The 19,487-nt window shown below is 45.4% G+C and overlaps 2 protein-coding genes across 2 annotated transcripts; one reads left to right on the top strand and one right to left on the bottom strand.

Moving 5' to 3' along the window:
• Positions 1–21: 21 nt before the first annotated feature.
• On the bottom strand, positions 22–1,415 carry crybb1l3 (crystallin, beta B1, like 3; the record flags this gene model as incomplete). The annotated part of the gene is made up of 5 exons (XM_084440157.1): positions 22–190; positions 451–593; positions 896–1,028; positions 1,133–1,251; positions 1,350–1,415. The coding sequence occupies 5 exons, from the start codon at positions 1,413–1,415 to the stop codon at positions 22–24; spliced, it is 630 nt and encodes a 209-aa protein (XP_084296283.1).
• A 4,593-nt stretch (positions 1,416–6,008) lies between these two features.
• Positions 6,009–8,361, top strand: cryba1a (crystallin, beta A1a; the record flags this gene model as incomplete). The annotated part of the gene is made up of 5 exons (XM_084440168.1): positions 6,009–6,053; positions 6,612–6,730; positions 7,031–7,172; positions 7,489–7,631; positions 8,214–8,361. The coding sequence occupies exons 1-5, from the start codon at positions 6,015–6,017 to the stop codon at positions 8,359–8,361; spliced, it is 591 nt and encodes a 196-aa protein (XP_084296294.1). The 5' UTR covers positions 6,009–6,014.
• Positions 8,362–19,487: the final 11,126 nt, after the last annotated feature.

Below are 19,487 nucleotides of genomic sequence, written 5' to 3'. Positions count from 1 at the left end.
TTGCCTGCCCGGTGCTCCTGTCTAGGCGGTAAACTCAAAGCAGCCCCTGCGATGCGTCTGCATGTCCCTCACCCTGCGGATGGACTGGATATGGGGATGGTGGGCGCCCCACTCGTTCCAGTGCTTGTAAGGACCCATCTCAAACACATACTGGTAACCACGGTAGCCGGGGTACTGGTAACCCACCCATCTGTGACAGTGAGAGATGAGAGAGAGAATGAGTGAGAGAGAGAGAGAGAGAGAGAGAGAGAGATGTGACATCACCTGGAACGGATCCAGTATTTCCTCACTTTGATTGGAAGTTTCTGTGTAGTCAAATCAGGACTATGGTTCTGAAATGTGGTTGGAATATAGCTATTCCAACTCAGTATCCATTCAATTACACTGTCTCAAACCTTAATTCAAACACCTCTCGCGCTAATCTAATGAGGTTAGCAATTTTAGACTTACGTTCCACCAGTGACCTGGATGCTGGCCACACGGTCCTGGAAGCCGTAAGACCACAGGCTGGGGATGTCCTCGTCACACACCTCCATCTTACGGCCTTCGAAATTCATGCATTCAAACAGGCAGATCTTATGGTCTTGGGGGTCCTGCAGAAAAACAGGGGCGTGAGAAAAGAGGTCAGCAAGGGACAATGTTTTTTAAAAGGGATAGATGGATGGGTGGATGGACGGATGGATGGATGGTAGATTGATGGATGGATGGATGGATGGATGGATGGATGGATGGATGGATGGATGGATGGATGGATGGATGGATGGATGGATGGATGGATGGATGGATTGATTGGTAGATGGATGGATGGATGGATGGATGGATGGATGGATAGATGGGTGGATCAAGACAGAAAGACAGACAGACATCAGACATAAACAGACAGACATCAGCTCACCATGCGGCAGGGTCTGACGGACATGAAGCGGTCACACCTGTAGCTGTTGGACCAGGTGTCCCAGCGAGGGTACTCTCCCTTCTCCAGCATGTACATCTCTCCAGTCATGTTCTGCTGCTCATAGCCCACCCATCTGTGCAGGGGACAGTTTAAGAGCTTATTTAGGGGACACAGCTAGTTCTGTGTGTTGCATTTTTCTGACAAATTTGTCTTGGTTATGAAGTGTCAGCGACTTACGGTCCACACTCCACCCTGATGGAGCCGATCCTTTCGAAGCCCTTCTCACACAGGTTACGGCACTCTCCATTCAGCTCTATACAACGACCCTGGAAGTTCTCATACTCAAAGAGGAATATCTGGAAATACACCAAGATAAGGCAGTTAGTCATCCAGCTAATACTCAACTAGTCAGTTCATTTTAGGTTACTGTACTTTCTGAATAATGTGAACATACTCTGTGCCTGCTCATGCCCATGGCTGAGTGGCTGCCGATGCTACCCTGGACACCGGTGTGAGACATGATAGAGTCTGGAGAGAGAGAGACAGAGAGAGAGAGAGGGGGGGTGGGTACAGATAGAGAGGGAGAGAGAACAAAGCCATTAAAGAGAAGCTTCCACAGTCATCTTCTTGTTGACAGATATCTAATTTGATTATTTTTTAATTTTAATTGCACGGTGTGCAACACATAAACACAACAAAAGTATAGAGCTCCATAGTCCAGGATTCTTATCTGGACACACTTGGTTCACTACACTGTAGTAGTAGTAGTGACTACAGTATATTACAAAAAAAGAAAGAAAGGTCAAAGTAAATCCTCAACTGAATTATGGTATTGATAAAGTACTTTTCTCTCAGCTCACTTTTGAACCCAATCTCTGTATGTCTTGACACAGAAATATTTACAAGAATCCAGACTTCTAGGCTATTTTCCCTCTTCTTAACACCTCCCTAACACATCTCCTTTGATGTTAAAACTTCTAAAGACGTCCTCTACACCAATTAACCTTATCTTCATTTATTAAGTGTTAACTCCTCTGTGCAAGCCTCAAAACAGAGCTGCAAAGTGATGCAACGTGGAATATGCTGTCATGCCAAGAACAGAGACAAGTTCTGTTACCAAGTTGGGAGGAGATCAGAGCATGGCCTAAAAAAATATCTTTGCCACCTCTACACAAAATCAACCACAGAACATGCCTCTTTTGTCATAACAAACACAGCAGGAAGTCCCAGAGTAATTTAAGTGAAAAGCTGGTTTGTCCAAAAACTGCTTGATAGAAAGACAGATTCCAATCGACAGTCCTTGGCGCTGTTGGTTAGAGCATACCCACCCTTTGCCCCCATATTGAAAGTCCTTAAGTTAGAGGAAAGCCCACCCATACCACAAGCTCTCTGTCAGTGTAAATCTCACCAAGAAGCTGTAGTCAGGTAGTGAATGGAGGAATGGACAGGAAAGCGCAGGTTAGGCCTTTGGGTTACGGGTTACAATTAGGCCCCATGAGTGGGGACATATATATACACTCACGTCCTACCCTTGTCTATTGGGCCAGGATTCTTGCTTGCTATTGGATGAGAGGGATCCTTTTTTTTTGTGGGTGGCTTTGGGCGGGGTTAAGGGTCACGCTTATCTCTCTGTGAGCTGTGCTGACTCTGCAGCCTGCTTTGTTGTCCGGCGTGGCTGTGAGGGACTAGGTTCAGCCACCACCATCAGCAGAAAGCACCTACTGTTGAGCCCTGGCTCTGACACACACAGGCACAGGCAGGCACGCACGCACACACAGTCACACACACACACACAAGTGCGCACACACACACACACCTACACACAGGCACAAGCATTCGCAGGCATATACTATCTCCCTCAATCTCTCTCTTTCACATACTGTACTACACTCATTTACAGGCCCATGCTCTCTCTCTCTCTCTCTCTCTCTCTCTCTCTCTCTCTGTCACACACACACACACAGATATAGTACACATGATTGCTGGCACACCCCTGCACACATACAGACACATACATTACACACACACACACACTCTCTCTCTCACACACACACACACACACACACACACACACACACACATACACACACACAGTCTTTACCCCCTTTGTCTTTCCTTTTCTGTCTCCCTCTCTACTCCTCTCTCACCCTCTGTCTTCCCCATTCTCTCTCTCTCTTTCTATCTATTTCCTCATTCTCTCTCTCACTCTCTCATGTCCTCTCTCTCTCCCCAATCAGCAGCCTCTGAGCAACAACCAGAGCAATGTGCTGACCTCAGGAGGCCTCTATTGTGTGGAAGGGCATTTCCCTATTGTGTTGATGGACACACATACACACACACACACACACACACACACACACACACACACACACACACACACAGAAGCAGAATATGCTGGATGCTTTATGCCATGTGAAGTGTCATATCAGTCTGACCCAAGGCAAATTTCAGGTATGCTTGGTAGGGATTTAAAATGATACATGCGGAGCACACATCTGCAGTATCTGGACAGTGAATATGGTTTGTTAAGGGATCATACAGGTCATATGTAGATTAATGCAGGTAAACTGTAAGAACAAATTAAATCAGGGATGAAATCAATTAATGAATTACGAATTATCTCTTTGATTGAGTAACTCAAAAAGAAGGATATACTTTATCACACCCCACCAGTAGAAAGATTACATTGTTTTGAGTGAAGGGAGGGGCTAGAGCATAATGACACATACCATCTGAATGTATGTGTGTATGTGCGTGTGTGTGTGTGTGTGTGTGCGTGTGTGCGTAAGCGTACGCATGTGTGTGTGTTCATCCATGTCAAGGTGTGAATGGGCTGGCGCGTGTATGTGTGTGTTCATCCATATGTATGCTTGGTAGGGATTTAAAATGATACATGCGGAGCACACATCTGCAGTATCTGGACAGTGAATACGTTTTGATCAGGGATCATACAGGTCATATGTACATTACTGCAGGTAAACTGTAAGAACAAATTAAATCAGGGATGAAATCAATTAATGAATTACGAATTATCTCTTTGATTGAGTAACTCAAAAAGAAGGATATACTTTATCACACCCCACCAGTAGAAAGATTACATTGTTTTGAGTGAAGGGAGGGGCTAGAGCATAATGACACATACCATCTGAATGTATGTGTGTATGTGCGTGTGTGTGTGTGTGCGTAAGCGTACGCATGTGTGTGTGTTCATCCATGTCAAGGTGTGAATGGGCTGGCGCGTGTATGTGTGTGTTCATCCATGTCAAGGTGTGAATGGGCTGGCGCGTGTGTGTGTGTGTTCATCCATGTCAAGGTGTGAATGGGCTGGTGTGTGTGTCCTATGTTTGCATGAGGAAGTGTGTGAGTGAGTGTATGCAAGTGCGTACGTGTGTGAAAATTTGAAGAGAAGGGGCGATGGGTCATTTGGGGTTCGCGTACGGTGTCACTGAGTTGGGAACTGCTACAATTGCCTCTGAAGAACTCAGTTAGTGAGTACTGAATTCCTAACTTCTTCCCTTCAGTAGCACACTCGACTCTGCGCTCGTTACACAATTCAGATCGCGCCTTAACATGTAACTGAGAAGAAAGAGGGATAAATGTTAGAGCAGTACAGTAATAGTCCATGCGTACTGTACTGTACTGTATGTCTTTTTTCTTTTTAGTTGCCTAGTGTCCTCTCTTATGCTATGCTTTCCTACTGTACTTTGGGCCTCTCTCCACATCGATCTCTAAAGCACAATCAGTTCTAATGAGTAGGTTGTCTCCTTATCCACTTGTCAGGAACTGCACTATGAAGAGTGTACTAACTCTGTACTAACTCTATACATTCTGGGCAGGGCCAGGGGGGGCGGGGGGGAGGGGGGGGGGTGTAGCCAAAGCATATATGCTGATGATGAGGATGCGGTGCTTGGTGAGGGTTGGTCATGGGCTGGCACGGTCCAGAGCTTGCCCTAATCGGCACTGGGCACCATGCCCTCTGCCCAGTCCAACGCTGGTGGGCCAAAGCCAACCGGCTCAGTCGCAAACAATGAGCGGGTCCAGCAATGTGCTGACTCCTGCCCCGGGTCGCTGGCCTGGACGCCATTCACCGCTGCTGCATATAAATAGGTCCGTTTACTCAGGGGTCAGGACATCGTTTTTGTGGAGCCCCCGTGAGTGTTGCACAGTTCTTTTTTGGGGTAGGTCAGGTAAGCCCTTCATCTATGCTGTTACGCCTATAGCCATTTTGCTATCCATTGCACATGTTGTGTCCATTGACTTTTGTTGTTTCTGCTGAGCCTAGGAAATGTATAGAAATGGGGTTCGCCCGTATACACACACACATAGCCTACACACATGGCTGAGAGACTCATGGCATTGTCCCTGTTATCTATAGTCTCTTCACTCAATGGCCAATCGGCCAGCACAGTTTACAGTGCAGACACTGAGACGTCATCATGGTATATTTTACACACTGAGATGTCATAATGGTATACTGTAGTTTACACACCAATGGTTTGAGTGCACTGCATACCAAAGACATACCATATAGGCCTCTTTCTTTATCACAATATTGTAAAGCAAAACTATTTAAATCACATCACACTGATAAAGTGTTAGCACATTTGATCACATACTGTAACAATATATCCTTATTCTTGCATGGTGTGTCTGTATTAGACACTGCTTTTGCAGTATCCTGACTGTTCTACATTGCAGTGTTTTTCCATTTCATAATGTTTGTGGGATAATCAAATTTAAGATAACCTACACCACATAAACTACACCGGTAAAACATCAAAAAGGTGACAGAACAAAAAAATAAGCTCTGTAACAGCAATCTGTCTTCATTTTAAAGTCTTCCAGCCCTATGCGTACACTCACTACCATCGGATGAAATGGGAAAGGACATCACTATATTTTGATTTGTCCACCAGACTCAAGCATGTTAGCATAACTAGAATGTTAATGCAATTTGGCATTACCTTCCGGGCACAGACAGACGGAGGCTGGGGTGGATCTCAGGACAGAGATCTGGGACAGTTTAACACTGTCTGCCCCAATTCCCCTTTAAACCCTGGCAGAAATGTAACTCTGATTTCTGCCCTGCAGGTCAATCAGTACTACGATATCCAACAGAATGGCTCTGACTAATCCCACCCCTTTGGGACCATGGAAGGTGAGTCAGCAACATAACATTAACATTTCTACGTTTTCCACAAGGTTCTATTCTTTATACCTTTTCATGTACCATTTATACCTTTTCATGTACCATTTATACCTTTTCATGTACCTTTCAGTAGACAAAGTGACACCCAGTGCAGACAAAGTGCCTACATGTTTAGTGTGGGCTGCCCTAGCAGAAACTGAACCCTTAGGCTTAGTGATGTAAGCACCATGTTCTACTACTTGCGCTACACAAGGCCAGATTACAGATATTAGGTCTAATAAAATATTTAAGATGCTAGAAAACTGGAAGTGAGTTTGATTTAACCCAGCAAAAGTGCAGAGTTTGAACTATCTAGTTGATTCTATTGAAACTGATAAGATCAATCAAGGACGATCCGGTAAACCCAGGTCTGCCAGATACTGCATCATTCTTCGATATACATGAACTGGGATGTTAAGATGACATGGGCTCACAAATGGATGCAATGATGAGGATGACAGCGCCAAGGAGTTCTGTAACAAGTGGACCAACAACCTAATCCATGACCTGCGTTTATGTGTTTTCCAGGTCACAGTCTATGACCAGGAGAACTTCCAGGGAAAGCGTATGGAGTTCACTGCAGCCTGCCAGAACATCATGGAGTGTGGCATGGACAACATCCGCTCCCTGAAGATTGAGTGTGGAGCGTAAGTTAACATACACACATTTAGCCTACTACAAAGATGCTCCAAAAAAATGGATGAATGAATATCAAATACATTCATAAGAAGTTACATGCAGTATTGCTGTATTGAACACAAATATCTAAATATGTACTTATATTTCCAATTCATGCAATTTGGTAAAGTAATACAATGTGGTTTGCATATTTGAAATTGAGCTCAGTGTCTATCCACTTGTCTGTGTGCTCATGTGACGATTGTGTGTGTGTATGTGTGTGTTCGATGTGCATGTGTGTTTGTATGCGTTTGGGTGTATGTATACAGTTGGGTAGGGTACGAGCACTCCAGCTTCTGCGGCCAGCAGTTTGTGTTGGAGCGGGGTGAGTACCCTCGCTGGGAGTCCTGGAGCGGTAGCAACGCCTACCACATCGAGAGGATGACCTCCTTCCGGCCCGTCTGCTCAGCTGTGAGTGTGCGGCCATCTCTTCGAATTTGTTTTTCTTTTCCTTTGAGGAATCACTGATCTGACATAACCGGTGTGGTAACAGCAGTGCTGAGAACACACCTTCACTAGTGGAGGCGTTGGTAGTCTTTATCTGTAACCCATTTCTGTCCTGTTTGTTTTTATTATTACCATATTACCATTATAAAAATCACAGTATTGAGGAATGTTTCCCTCTCCCTGTCACAGTGTACATTGCATATATCACACCTATTCACTTCTAAAGGTTGGATGATGACTGAGACTGACCATGCTTCTCCCCATCTTTCTGATTGGACAGAACCATAAGGAGTCTAAGATTGTTGTGTTTGAGAAGGAGAACTTCATCGGACAGCAGTGGGAGATGTGCGATGACTATCCCTCTCTGCAGGCCATGGGCTGGGCCAACAACGAGATTGGGTCCATGCAGGTCCAGAGTGGAGCGTGAGTCACATCCGTACCCTGTATCGCTATATTTCCTGGTTCATATCGGTGTAGCAAATACACAGTATAGTAGTAACAAGGTGTGCATAAGTACTGTAATGCAATTACAAAGCATCAGTGGTCCACCAACATAAAGACAATACATAACAAATTTTTAGCATGTCATTGTACATGGTACCTGTATCTTGTACATAAACATCCTTAAGTAACAATAAAGATAGAGTGCAAAATAAGACTAGAACAAACACAACACCATATGAAACTACAACATGGGTCTCCTGCTTATTCTGAGTTGCTCCTTGATCTAATTACCTCTTCCTACTTAATGTACAATGCCCTGGCCGTTCAGTGGCCCACATACAATAATGATGTACTCTAATTAAAACCCAATAAGATTAGCCAGGGCCGGCTCTAGACTTTGTGGGCCCCTCAATAATCCAGCAAATATTCCAACCTGTGCCATTCCTTGAAAAATTGCATTTGAACTTGTTAAGGAAACTGGCCTAAGTAAATGGTGGTGAACTGACTAAATGTGGCGAACTGACTTGAATGTGTCATTCTTTTTCCCTCTCTCCCTTCCAGCTGGGTGTGCTACCAGTTCCCAGGTTACCGTGGTTACCAGTACATCATGGAGTGTGACCGCCACGGCGGCGAATACAAACACTACAGGGAGTGGGGCTCCCACGCCCAGACCTTCCAGGTCCAGTCGCTGCGCCGGATCCAGCAGTGAGACCGCCTGCCTCCTCTCCCTCCCTCTCCCCTCCTCCTCCTCCTCCTCCTCCTCCTCCTCCTCCTCCTCCTCTCCCTCTTACACCCTATCATTCCAAGCTTGGCTGGTCCTGTCAGATGGCTGACGCCCGTGGTGCTCCACGACGATGTTTACAGCACTCTTGTTGCATTCCACCGCCCCAAAGAAAACAAAGAACGAGATAAAGAAAAGAAAAGAAATCTGACTGACATGACCCACAGTGGACAGCAGAAGACTCTCGGGTGGCTGCGTTGCGGTGTTGCGACTCAGGCTTACTGCTCTTCATCACAGTCGACACAGAGACACTGTAGGCCGACCCACGTGATCAGTAACGAGAGAACGAGCAACATAAAGAAATAAACAGCATTACAGCAGTGTCTGCTATTAACCCGCTCTGGTGTCTTTTCTTGTAGCAATTATCAGTGTTCTCTGTGATGTGTAGGGTACCTTGCTATCTGTATCTTCTTATCTGTAGCAGAGATAATAGGATTTGCTCAATGTGCACCTTAAAACTCGTCACACAAAAGGACATGATCTTGTCCCATGTTGGCTGTATGATTTCTGTAGCTACTAACTAGAGAGTGTTCCCTTCCATAGTTTCACCAGTCTCACGAACCCATCCTCATCTAGGCTACATATATATTTATTTTTTTTTACTATATTTTTTTGACTATATTAATAATGCATGTGGTTCAGATGGCACTTTTTTTTACTTGCTTGTAGAGAAGACTGTGAGCCACTGTAAACATCCATGGTGCCACCTTAAAAGGCCCCGCCTCAAATAATGGTGACATCAGAGTTGAAGCTCCGCCCTTCGAACCGGTAGGCCTACAGGAAGTTGATGGAAAAGGGCAGGTTTCTGTTAGGTAGATGCTAGATTGGACAGGCCGGAGGGAGAGGAGGAGGGAACTCCGCTGCACGTCATCAAATGCTCACAGCGGCATCAGACAATCTTTCAGGCATATTGTTTCTACATGTAGGACTGCACTCACGCTAATCAACTGTTTAAATATTCAGCCTGAACGTCAAGAAATACCTCCTTTCAATCAGTTAAAATGTGATTACAACATCAATGTGTCACAAACATACGGTACATTTGTTTCACCATTTTGATAATCTGTATTAGTTGAAGCTAGAAAGAGAAACAATATCAAATGAAGGGTCCTTGATATTGTAGTGCTCAGGATTATGAAGAACGAGGCAAACAACTTCTCTCTTATATACTGTAGGCTACACGCAACTGCGTGTCTTTAGTAAGTACAACAGAAAAAGGATATACAATAATAATTTCATAGTGTTTCTAATCCATAGGCTTGTCATGACCGCTGCAAGATTGTATCAATAACCATTTGTAATCTGATGATAAAATAATTATTGCTATAAAGGGTTACTGACCATCATCAGGCTTTGTTGATGTATTTAACTCTATATTTCATATACAGTACAACTCATTGAGTCAGGACTGCGAGCCCACTGCCAGTGGACCTGGTTACCGGGTAAAGGTTGCAAATCTGTATAACAAATAACACCACTTGCCCTTATAACGAGAATGTGTCATTTACTTTTCTAATTTTCGTCAACTGACTAATTCGCTGATTAACTTTAACGTCAACCCATAACACTGAGGCTAGTTAACAGCATCATCATCATCAACCTCTATTTTTCTAGGCAAGTTAATTAAGAGCAACTCTTATTTACAATAACGGCCTAGGTGGGGGTAAAAGCCCCCTAGGGCATTGGTCCCCAACCACCGGGCCACGGACCGGTACCGGGCCTCGGCACAGGTGCTACCAGGCCTCAGAAAGTATAGCCTAAAATAACACAAATTATTTTTATTTTTTAAATTTGGGGGCGGGAGGGGGGGGTTGGTGAGGTAATACATTTATTACATTGAACTGCGTTCAGTCTGTTGGTCATTTTTTCACCAGTAACCACTATCTGTGAACCCCACAACAATTTACAGATTTTGAACTTCCGACCCGGAAGTTCCAAATAAAGGAGCACTTCCGAGTTGATCTTGAGCTAGACACACGTTTATATCAGTGTGTTGTTAGGCCTACTTAAACGTATTATTAGGCCTATAATAATAATAATAATAATAATAATAATAATAATAATAATAATAATAATAATAATAATAATAATAATAATAATAATAATTATAATTATAATTATAATTATAATAGGCTAATATGTGTTGAAACCAAAATAATATGCATGTAATGTGTTTAAATCAGTGTGCTGTTGTTAGGCCTACTTAAACTTATGAAAAAGCGACTACACTACAACGTTATATGCTCAGAAAAAAAAAAAGGTTTAGGGCCTTGGAAAATTTGGCTATATGAAACCGGTCCTCGGTGCAAAAAAGGTTGGGGACCCCTGCTCTAGGGGATGGGGATGGGGAATAAAAATTAAAAAAGAGGTCGAACAAGATTAAAAAAGACAAGAGAAGTACACAAATATAGGCATCACAATCAGTGGCAGGATTAAGACGGACACAGCACATAACAGAATTACAGAAACAACAAACATTCATGGAGGAGATACTTACATAGGCCTACAACACGAACAGGGACTGATATATAGCAACAGTTTAGACTTAACAACATGTTCACGTACAGCAAAGGAGCAGGACTGACAGGTGACAGCAATTATGAAATAACACAGCACAGTTAATGGAACAGTATAGCAGGCGGTTAGGTAGCAGGCAGTTTAAAAGACACACAACTCAGGCTGTTAGGACATACAGCACATTTGGCAGGGTTAACAAGACAGCAAGGGTGTAGTAACAGGTTATGACATACAGCACATTTAGCAGGGTTAAAATAAATAGCAGCGGTGTAGCAAAGGTTATGACATACTGGCAGAGTACAAAACGTTACCTGACGCAAACGTTACCTGACTTTGCTAGCTCTTGATTTCTTTACCTTTGGCATTGTAATGCTGGTCCACATTGTAAGAAATAAACTCGACTCTTCCTCCACTCCTTTAATGAAAGACTCTAACTCGGACTCGGCGGTGGTAGCAAATTTCTGAAAGGGATTGCCGTCAGATAACCTAACATTAGCTAAAGTTAACGTTAGCTATCCCACAACAATACATGTTACCTAGCTTTGCTAGCACGAACGCAGGAACGCAGACAAACTTTAGGTTACTTGTGTAACCCCGGTTCTCTGATAACATGAGTGAAATGTTTCACCTATGGAATACGCTTGCGCAGACCCTACAATGGAAGCTTTTATACAACGTCTGTCCTGATTGGACAGACTGGCAAAGCGTGACAGGAGTCCTCGCCCTCCCAGGCGTCACCGCGCCAAACGTCATTCTCGATCTACCTTTCTGAACCCATCCATCTTCATCCGCTTATCCGGAGTCGGGTCGCGGAGGCAGCAGTTCCAGCAGGGGGCCCCAGACATCCCTTTCCCTGGCAGCATCAACCAGCTCTGCCTGGTGAATCTTTAGCCGCTCCCAGGCCAGTGCGGAGATGTAGTCCCGCCACCTGGTCCTGGGTCTACCCCGCGGCCTCCTCCCAGCCGGACATGCCTGGAACACCTCTCTAGGAAGGCGCCCAGGAGGCATCCTCACTAGATGCCCGAACCACCTCAACTGGCTCCTTTCGACGCAAAGAAGCAGCGGCTCTACTCCGAGTCTCTCCTGAATGACTGAACATCTCACCTGAACTCTCAGGGAGACCCCAGCCACCCTCCGGATAAAACTCATTTCGGCCGCTTGTATCCGTGATCTCGTTCTTTCGGTCATGACCCATCCTTCATGACCATAGGTGAGGGTGGGGATGAAGATAGACCGGTAGATCGAGAGCTTTGCCTTTTGGCTCAGCTCTCTTTTTGTCACAACAGTGCGGTAAAGTAACTGCAGAACCGCACCAGCTGCTCCGATTCTCCGGCCAAACTCCCTCTCCATGGTTCCCTCACTCGTGAACAAGACCCCCAGATACTTGAACTCCTTCACTTGGGGTAAGGACTCATTTCCTTTCTGAACCCGTACATGTGCAATTCGGGTAAGACGGTGAAACATTTCACTCATGTTATCAGAGAACCGGGGTTACGTTACCGTTGGTTACTTGTCCCACTCTTGCATAATGGCCCTAGCTCCATGGAGGGATCCTCATCTTTTCGATGTGGGGTCTCCCCTGGGGGTTGTTTCAACCAGAACGGTAGTTTCCAGGGACGCATCCCTATGGGGATGGGGCGCAGTTTGCGAGGGCAGAGCTGTGAATGGGCAGTGTTCCCCTCGGCTCCGTCTCGCCCACATCAACTACCTCGAGCTGCTCGCAGTGTTCCTATCACTGAAGCACTTTCTCCCCTGGTTACGCAGCTGTCATGCTTTAGTCAGAACAGACAACACGACTACGATGGCATACATCAATCGCCATGGCGGCTCCCGCTCGCTGGCTCTGTGCAGGTTGGCGCGCGAGATACTTGTATGGTGCAGCGGTCACCTAGCCTCCCTGCGCGCAGTATATGTCCCGGGCGAGCTGAGCTGGGGACCAGATCTGCTCTCCGGGGGTCATCCCCAGTACGGGGACTGGGCTCTTCACCCTCAAGTGGCCCACCAATTGTGGGAGAGATTCGGCAGAGCAGCCGTGGATCTCTTCCCGTCAAGCGCAAACGCGCTGTCCCTTGTACTTTTCCCTGGGCATCAACGCGCCCCTCGGGATGGATGCGCTAGCCCATCCATGGCCAAGCGTACTGCTAGACGCTTTCCCCCCGATCGCCCTGATCCCGCATGTTCTAGCCAGGGTTCGGGAGCAGGGCTCGTCGCTGATTTTGATTGCGCCACGCTGGTCAGGCAGACCGTGGCTGGCAGAGATCAGTCAACTCCTCTCGGGGCAGCCTTGGCCCCTCCCATTATGCAGGGATCTTGTGTCCCAGGCGCACGGGCAAGTGTTTCATCCTCATCCGGACCGCCTGGCCCTGTGGGCTTGGCCTGTCCGGGAGTGATTACGAGTACGGATCACTCCTACTCGAAACGGTATGTGGAATCGCCGTTCCGGGCCGATCCGGCCCATTCCCCTGTGCGTGGACCGTTGGTTCCGAGCGCGCAAGCGGATGTCCGCTCCCCGACTGATCCGTTCGGCCCCGTGGGCCTTGCCTGTCGGAGATTGGATGTGGACGTGAGTGAACTAACGCCGGGTGTGATTGATACCATGCTCAATGCCAGGGCGCCGGCTACGCGGGCACAATACTCCATTAAGTGGCGTGTGTTTGAGAGGTGGTGCACCGAACAGTGCATTATTTCTTTCCAGTGTTCCGCTGCGAAGGTTTTGTGCTTTCTGCAATCTCTACTGGACAAGGGCCTGTCCACCAGTACCGTTAAGGTTTACTTGCCCGTGACCCCATCTTGGGACCTCGCCATTGTATTGGATGCACTCTCCGCACAGCCTTTTGAGAGCATTGACATGAAGGTTTTATCTTTTAAAACAGTGCTGCTCCCCCATGTGCATGGACTTTGGCGCAGGACTGTCCAGGGTCTCCCTGCGTCTAAACCCTGCGTTCTTGCCCAAGGTTGTATCTGCTCCTAATGCTACGACCGTGGAGCTATTGGCTTTCCACCCCCCTCCTTTCTCCTCACCTGAGGACCGGAGGCTCCACTGCTTATGTCCTGTACACGCGTTGCGCACGTATGTGGATAGGACCAGTGCCATTAGACAGAGCTCCCAGCTTTTTGTCTCGTGGGCTCCTCCCCGGGTGGGGAAGCCCATTTCTAGCCAGAGGCTATCACACTGGATTGTAGACACAAACTGTTGCTTAAGGTTGCCGACCGACAGTGCGGAACTTAAGGTTACTTGCGTAACCCCGGTTCTCTGATAACATGTGCTGCAACTAAATAGTTCTATGCTAAATATTTTTAAAAAGCCTTTCCAGATGAACTAGAATCTTACTTTATGGCGAATTATATGTCAGAATGCCAACTACCACCTCGGTGAGTTTCTTGTCTTTGAAATTGAGAGTTTAACATGTTTTTTGAATGATTTTTCACGGTGCCCACCCACATCCATTGTAGGCCTATGACCAAAATGGTGGTAGAGCAATTATCAGACTTTCTCAAAAGTGCTAGTTTTGTCAACTTTTTTATCTGAACCATTGTATATGATCATAAGTAACCTTAAAACAGGGCTAAACATGATTTTCCCTTTACTACTCCTTTAAGCGATACAGTACCTTTAGAGCTGGCAACTCAAGTAGGTTCACACAAAACCTTGACAGGGAAGAAAGCGAGAATGACGTTTTGCGTGGTGACGCAAGTATATAACCTAGCAGGGCGGGGCCTCCTGTCACGCTTTGCCAGTCTGTCCAATCAGGACAGACGTTGTATAAAAGCTTCCGTCGTAGGCATGGAGGTATAATATATAACTGGAGACGGCATTGAAAATGGCTGCCTATTCATTTCAATGAAAGTTGCTCACCGGCGCATGAAGCCATTTGACGTAGTGGCCAAAGCCCGGTATTGCAAGTCATGTCACGGCATGCGGCCCAAGAACCTTATTTCCCATGTTAGTGGATGATGATAGATAGGGCTAGAAAAGGAAAACAAAATTTTTCTGGGTATCATTCAGCATCAGAGACCAATCTTATCAATATAAACTTTTAATTCAATGGGGTTTTGGGGTTTTTGAAGCCACCAATACCTGTATCGAGCCATTTAAACATGTGCTGTGCACGAGCCTCGGGGACGCGCTGGTCGCGCGTTCGTGAGTCCTGCGAACTCGGGAAAGCACGTGACCATAGGAAGACCCGCCCTACTCTGCCTCTGATTGGATAGGAAGTCATGTAATGACGTCGCTAACATTTGCTATGCTTTAGCAATGAAGCTTATGATCATGCTAATCAGAACGTATGTCTATGATGCAAATGATCATGACATGTGGTTACTTTAGGACATCGTTGGAAAAGATCTAGAGGGTAAGTGGGTCAATGTTGAATAACTTAGCTAACATTATCTAATGTTACATTTCTTTATATTAACATCAACTATATTGATAGGCTAGGGAGCTATGCTAACGGTAGCTAATGCTAACGGCTTAGGGTTAACGTTAGTTAATGCTAACGTTACGTTCGGAGGTCTCAGATGTATTTCAATTTTAACATAATGTTGAGCATGATCAATGTGACATTGTTCATACATTGATTACAGTCTGTAATCTTGTCTGGCATTATTTAGCTATAGTGGGCTGATGCTACTATAGCATTTGCCACATTATACATCAAATTAATCAAGCATAGTGTTATTACCTGAAGGCATTATTACCATTGCAAGTAAGCATGCCATGTATATGCCATGCCTGGAAATCAAATTAATAGTGTAATTATTCCCCATCATAGCTCATTGTACACTGATATAATCATTCTCCTTGCCTTTGCTAATACTCATCTCTTTTATCAAACTTTGTGCTAGGAAAGAAATCTGGCTGTGATTCGTCGCTAGTGCTCATCCAGGCTGTTGTCATCTCCCGCCTGGACTCCTGCAACTCCCTACTTGCTGCCATCCTGCAGCGTTGGCCATCAGACTCCTGGAGAAAGCTGCTGCTGACCTGGTGTTCAACAGCCCCATGCTCTTCCACAAAACTTCCCTACTCTGTTCTCTGCACTGGCTCCCTGCGCTGTCCCATCCAGTTTAGGACTGTGGTTCAAGCCTACAGGGCAAATGAACAGCTCCCTCCGACCTCCAGGCTGTGGTCAAGCTCTGCTGCCTTGAGGTGATTGGTTCCCCAGTTGCTCCAAGCCCCCCTACGGCAGATTGTAACGGCCATGGCTTTTTTCTGTCCTGGCCTCACAGTGGTGGAATGAACTGTGCACTGATGTCAGAACAGAGCCAATAATACACACTGTTCATAGTGAGCCTAGTTATTATTGATTAACTTGGACTGTTTCCTCTCTCCTTGTCAGTCATTAAAATATGTTCAGTGTTTCACAATACTGATGTATAACATTTCATTATTTTGTCTCAGACCATTTCTGAAACAATCATCAGTGTCAGTATACATTTCCCTCCAATGTTATTGCTTGCCCATTTTTAACCATTTAACTACTAGACTGTACAAACGAATTGCACAACTATAGTATTTTCTAGGTATAGCCTACTTCTCCACTTTCTCTTAATGTTGGTATGAAATGGCAGTCAAACTATGCAATGATGTTCCACACTGTTTCCACCCAAATTCCCAACAAATGTGGCCACCACACTGTTCAGGACATTCACAGGTCTTGCTCTCAGGGATCGGTAAAAGAAAGGGACATGGTTCCTCCATAATGTGCTAAGGCTCTGCTTAGATCAAAGGCTTGGTCATCAGAAAATATCACAAAGACAGTGATCACAAAACAATTAAAAACATGTCACCAGTGTATGCCTTAACCCTAGTCAAATTTCTAGTATGTGTGAACCATATACATGGCAGTAAACAGATCTTGAGTCATACAAACTGGAGGATGCTTGACCCATACAAACTACTTTAACTCAATTTCAATAAACAACTCCAAAATATGGCAGACAGAAGAGCTGAGCAGACTTGGTAGATGACTGGATGATCTTACAGAGAACCAAGGGAAATTGACTGGTATTAATGCTAAGAGTAATGAGGGATGAGGTGCAGCTGGGCAGAGTGGAGACAGGTGGCAGGTGATGCAGGAGATGGGAAGGTGAGTAGGCAACAACCAAGCATGAACAGGAACTGGACCACTGGCTCCCCTTGACTGTCCAACCCATCCATCAGCGCCAGCAGAGTGGACACGATAGAGCCAGAGAGAGAGAGACAAATGCAACGCAAGGTTAGTTTAGTTCCAATCGCCCATGTGCAACATCAATCAAGTACGCAGCCAAGCTGAAGAACCGAGTTACATCAGAGGCGGAGCGAGGCGGTGGCTCCGTGACAGACAGGCCTCACCTGTGTATCTGGTCCTGTCTGCTGGAGCATACTGGGGCCAGCCGGTCTATCTTGTGGAAGAAGATGAAGGAGGGTCTCATTAGGTTGACCTTGGGAGAGACCAACAAACAGCCATCACAAGCTCTCAGTCAACACTGAGGATGATGGTCAGGTGTCCTGTCCAATAATTATACCCCCCTCCCCCCACCGCCACAGTTGCCCCATTGGCTAACCTGGTCAAAGAGAAGGCAGAGCTGATTATGTGTTCTGATTCACCAACCCACTTGCTAAGGCAGTCAGCTCCTTTCCTTATAGACACCTTTGTGTTTCCCTGCCTACACTCGTTAGTCTGCACCCGCGCCACTGGGGTCTTGCCTGTACTTGGGGGACTGTAGATCAGAGCACTACACATCTGTAGGTGGGGGGGGGGGTTGGGGGGAGTATGTGAAAAACAGGGACTTCACAAGACAGCTCAAATTAGACAAGACAGCTTAAATACGGCTGGGTCTTCATATGTTTACTGGAGCAACGTACTGTAGTGTGGTCTCACCTAGGAGGTTCTTCTATCAGGTGATCGAAAACAGAGGGGTTGCTCTGCTTCCTGTTCACTGACTGAAAAAGCAATCACAGTGGGATTTAGTGACATCATTATGCACATCAGGAATTCATTATCTCATCTAGTCAGTCAAAAAATGATTTTGTCCTCACCAATAGGTGGCGCCTCATATCACTGCATTTATCTTTTAAAACAGCAAACACTATGTGTAAATAAGGTTTTAAACTTCATCAACATCATTATAAATAATCAGCCCCTATGGCTGGATACAGGCGCAGCAGAAGTGGAGGGTGACAGTACTAGGTTTTTTAGCTGGCAGGTGCCCGTCAGGCTCAGTGAATATCTGGTTGAACTGGTTTAAACTCTGTCCTCAGTATTAGTACTGCCCATGTGCACAATTGATTCGCTAGCTTTTCATTGGGATAGCTGGTGGCAGTGTTCTAGAAAGGTGGTCATGTGCGTTCCTAAGTCAGAGGACCCGGGTTTGAACCCAGTGTGGGCAAGTGTGGTGGAATCAATACACCTGTTACAATCGCAGGAATTTTATGGGAAGGAAGGGGCTTCTTTTTTCTTTCTTTTTTTAAAGGTTTTGTACCTTCAATATTAGACACTTAAGCAAACAGAAAAACACAAAACACAACTATAAAAGGCCTGGCTTGGTTTAAAGCCCACTCACCACGTCAAGGTGCAGGCCAAGAGTGGGGACACGACAATCACTAACAGACAAACCCTGACAAATACACATGTAAAGACATGTAAAGAAACACGTAAAAACATATAGACTATACATATAGGAGTAGGGAAGTTGTGTGGAAGAGCATGGGGCCGTTGAACACGGGATTAGCAGCAGCTTTCTCCAGGAGTCTGATGGCCAACGCTGCAGGATGGCAGCAAGTAGGGAGTTGCAGGAGTCCAGGCGGGAGATGACAACAGCCTGGATGAGCACTAGCGATGAATGACAGCCAGATTTCTTTCCTAGCACAAAGTTTGATAAAAGAGATGAGTATTAGCAAAGGCAAGGAGAATGATTATATCAGTGTACAATGAGCTATGATGGGGAATAATTACACTATTAATTTGATTTCCAGGCATGGCATATACATGGCATGCTTACTTGCAATGGTAATAATGCCTTCAGGTAATAACACTATGCTTGATTAATTTGATGTATAATGTGGCAAATGCTATAGTAGCATCAGCCCACTATAGCTAAATAATGCCAGACAAGATTACAGACTGTAATCAATGTATGAACAATGTCACATTGATCATGCTCAACATTATGTTAAAATTGAAATACATCTGAGACCTCCGAACGTAACGTTAGCATTAACTAACGTTAACCCTAAGCCGTTAGCATTAGCTACCGTTAGCATAGCTCCCTAGCCTATCAATATAGTTGATGTTAATATAAAGAAATGTAACATTAGATAATGTTAGCTAAGTTATTCAACATTGACCCACTTACCCTCTAGATCTTTTCCAACGATGTCCTAAAGTAACCACATGTCATGATCATTTGCATCATAGACATACGTTCTGATTAGCATGATCATAAGCTTCATTGCTAAAGCATAGCAAATGTTAGCGACGTCATTACATGACTTCCTATCCAATCAGAGGCAGAGTAGGGCGGGTCTTCCTATGGTGACGTGCTTTCCCGAGTTCGCA

This window comes from Borostomias antarcticus (genome assembly GCF_949987555.1).
Source record: "Borostomias antarcticus genome assembly, chromosome: 1".
In the NCBI taxonomy this organism is placed as follows: Eukaryota; Metazoa; Chordata; class Actinopteri; order Stomiiformes; family Stomiidae; genus Borostomias; species Borostomias antarcticus.
This window is presented reverse-complemented; position numbering and strand designations above follow the sequence as displayed.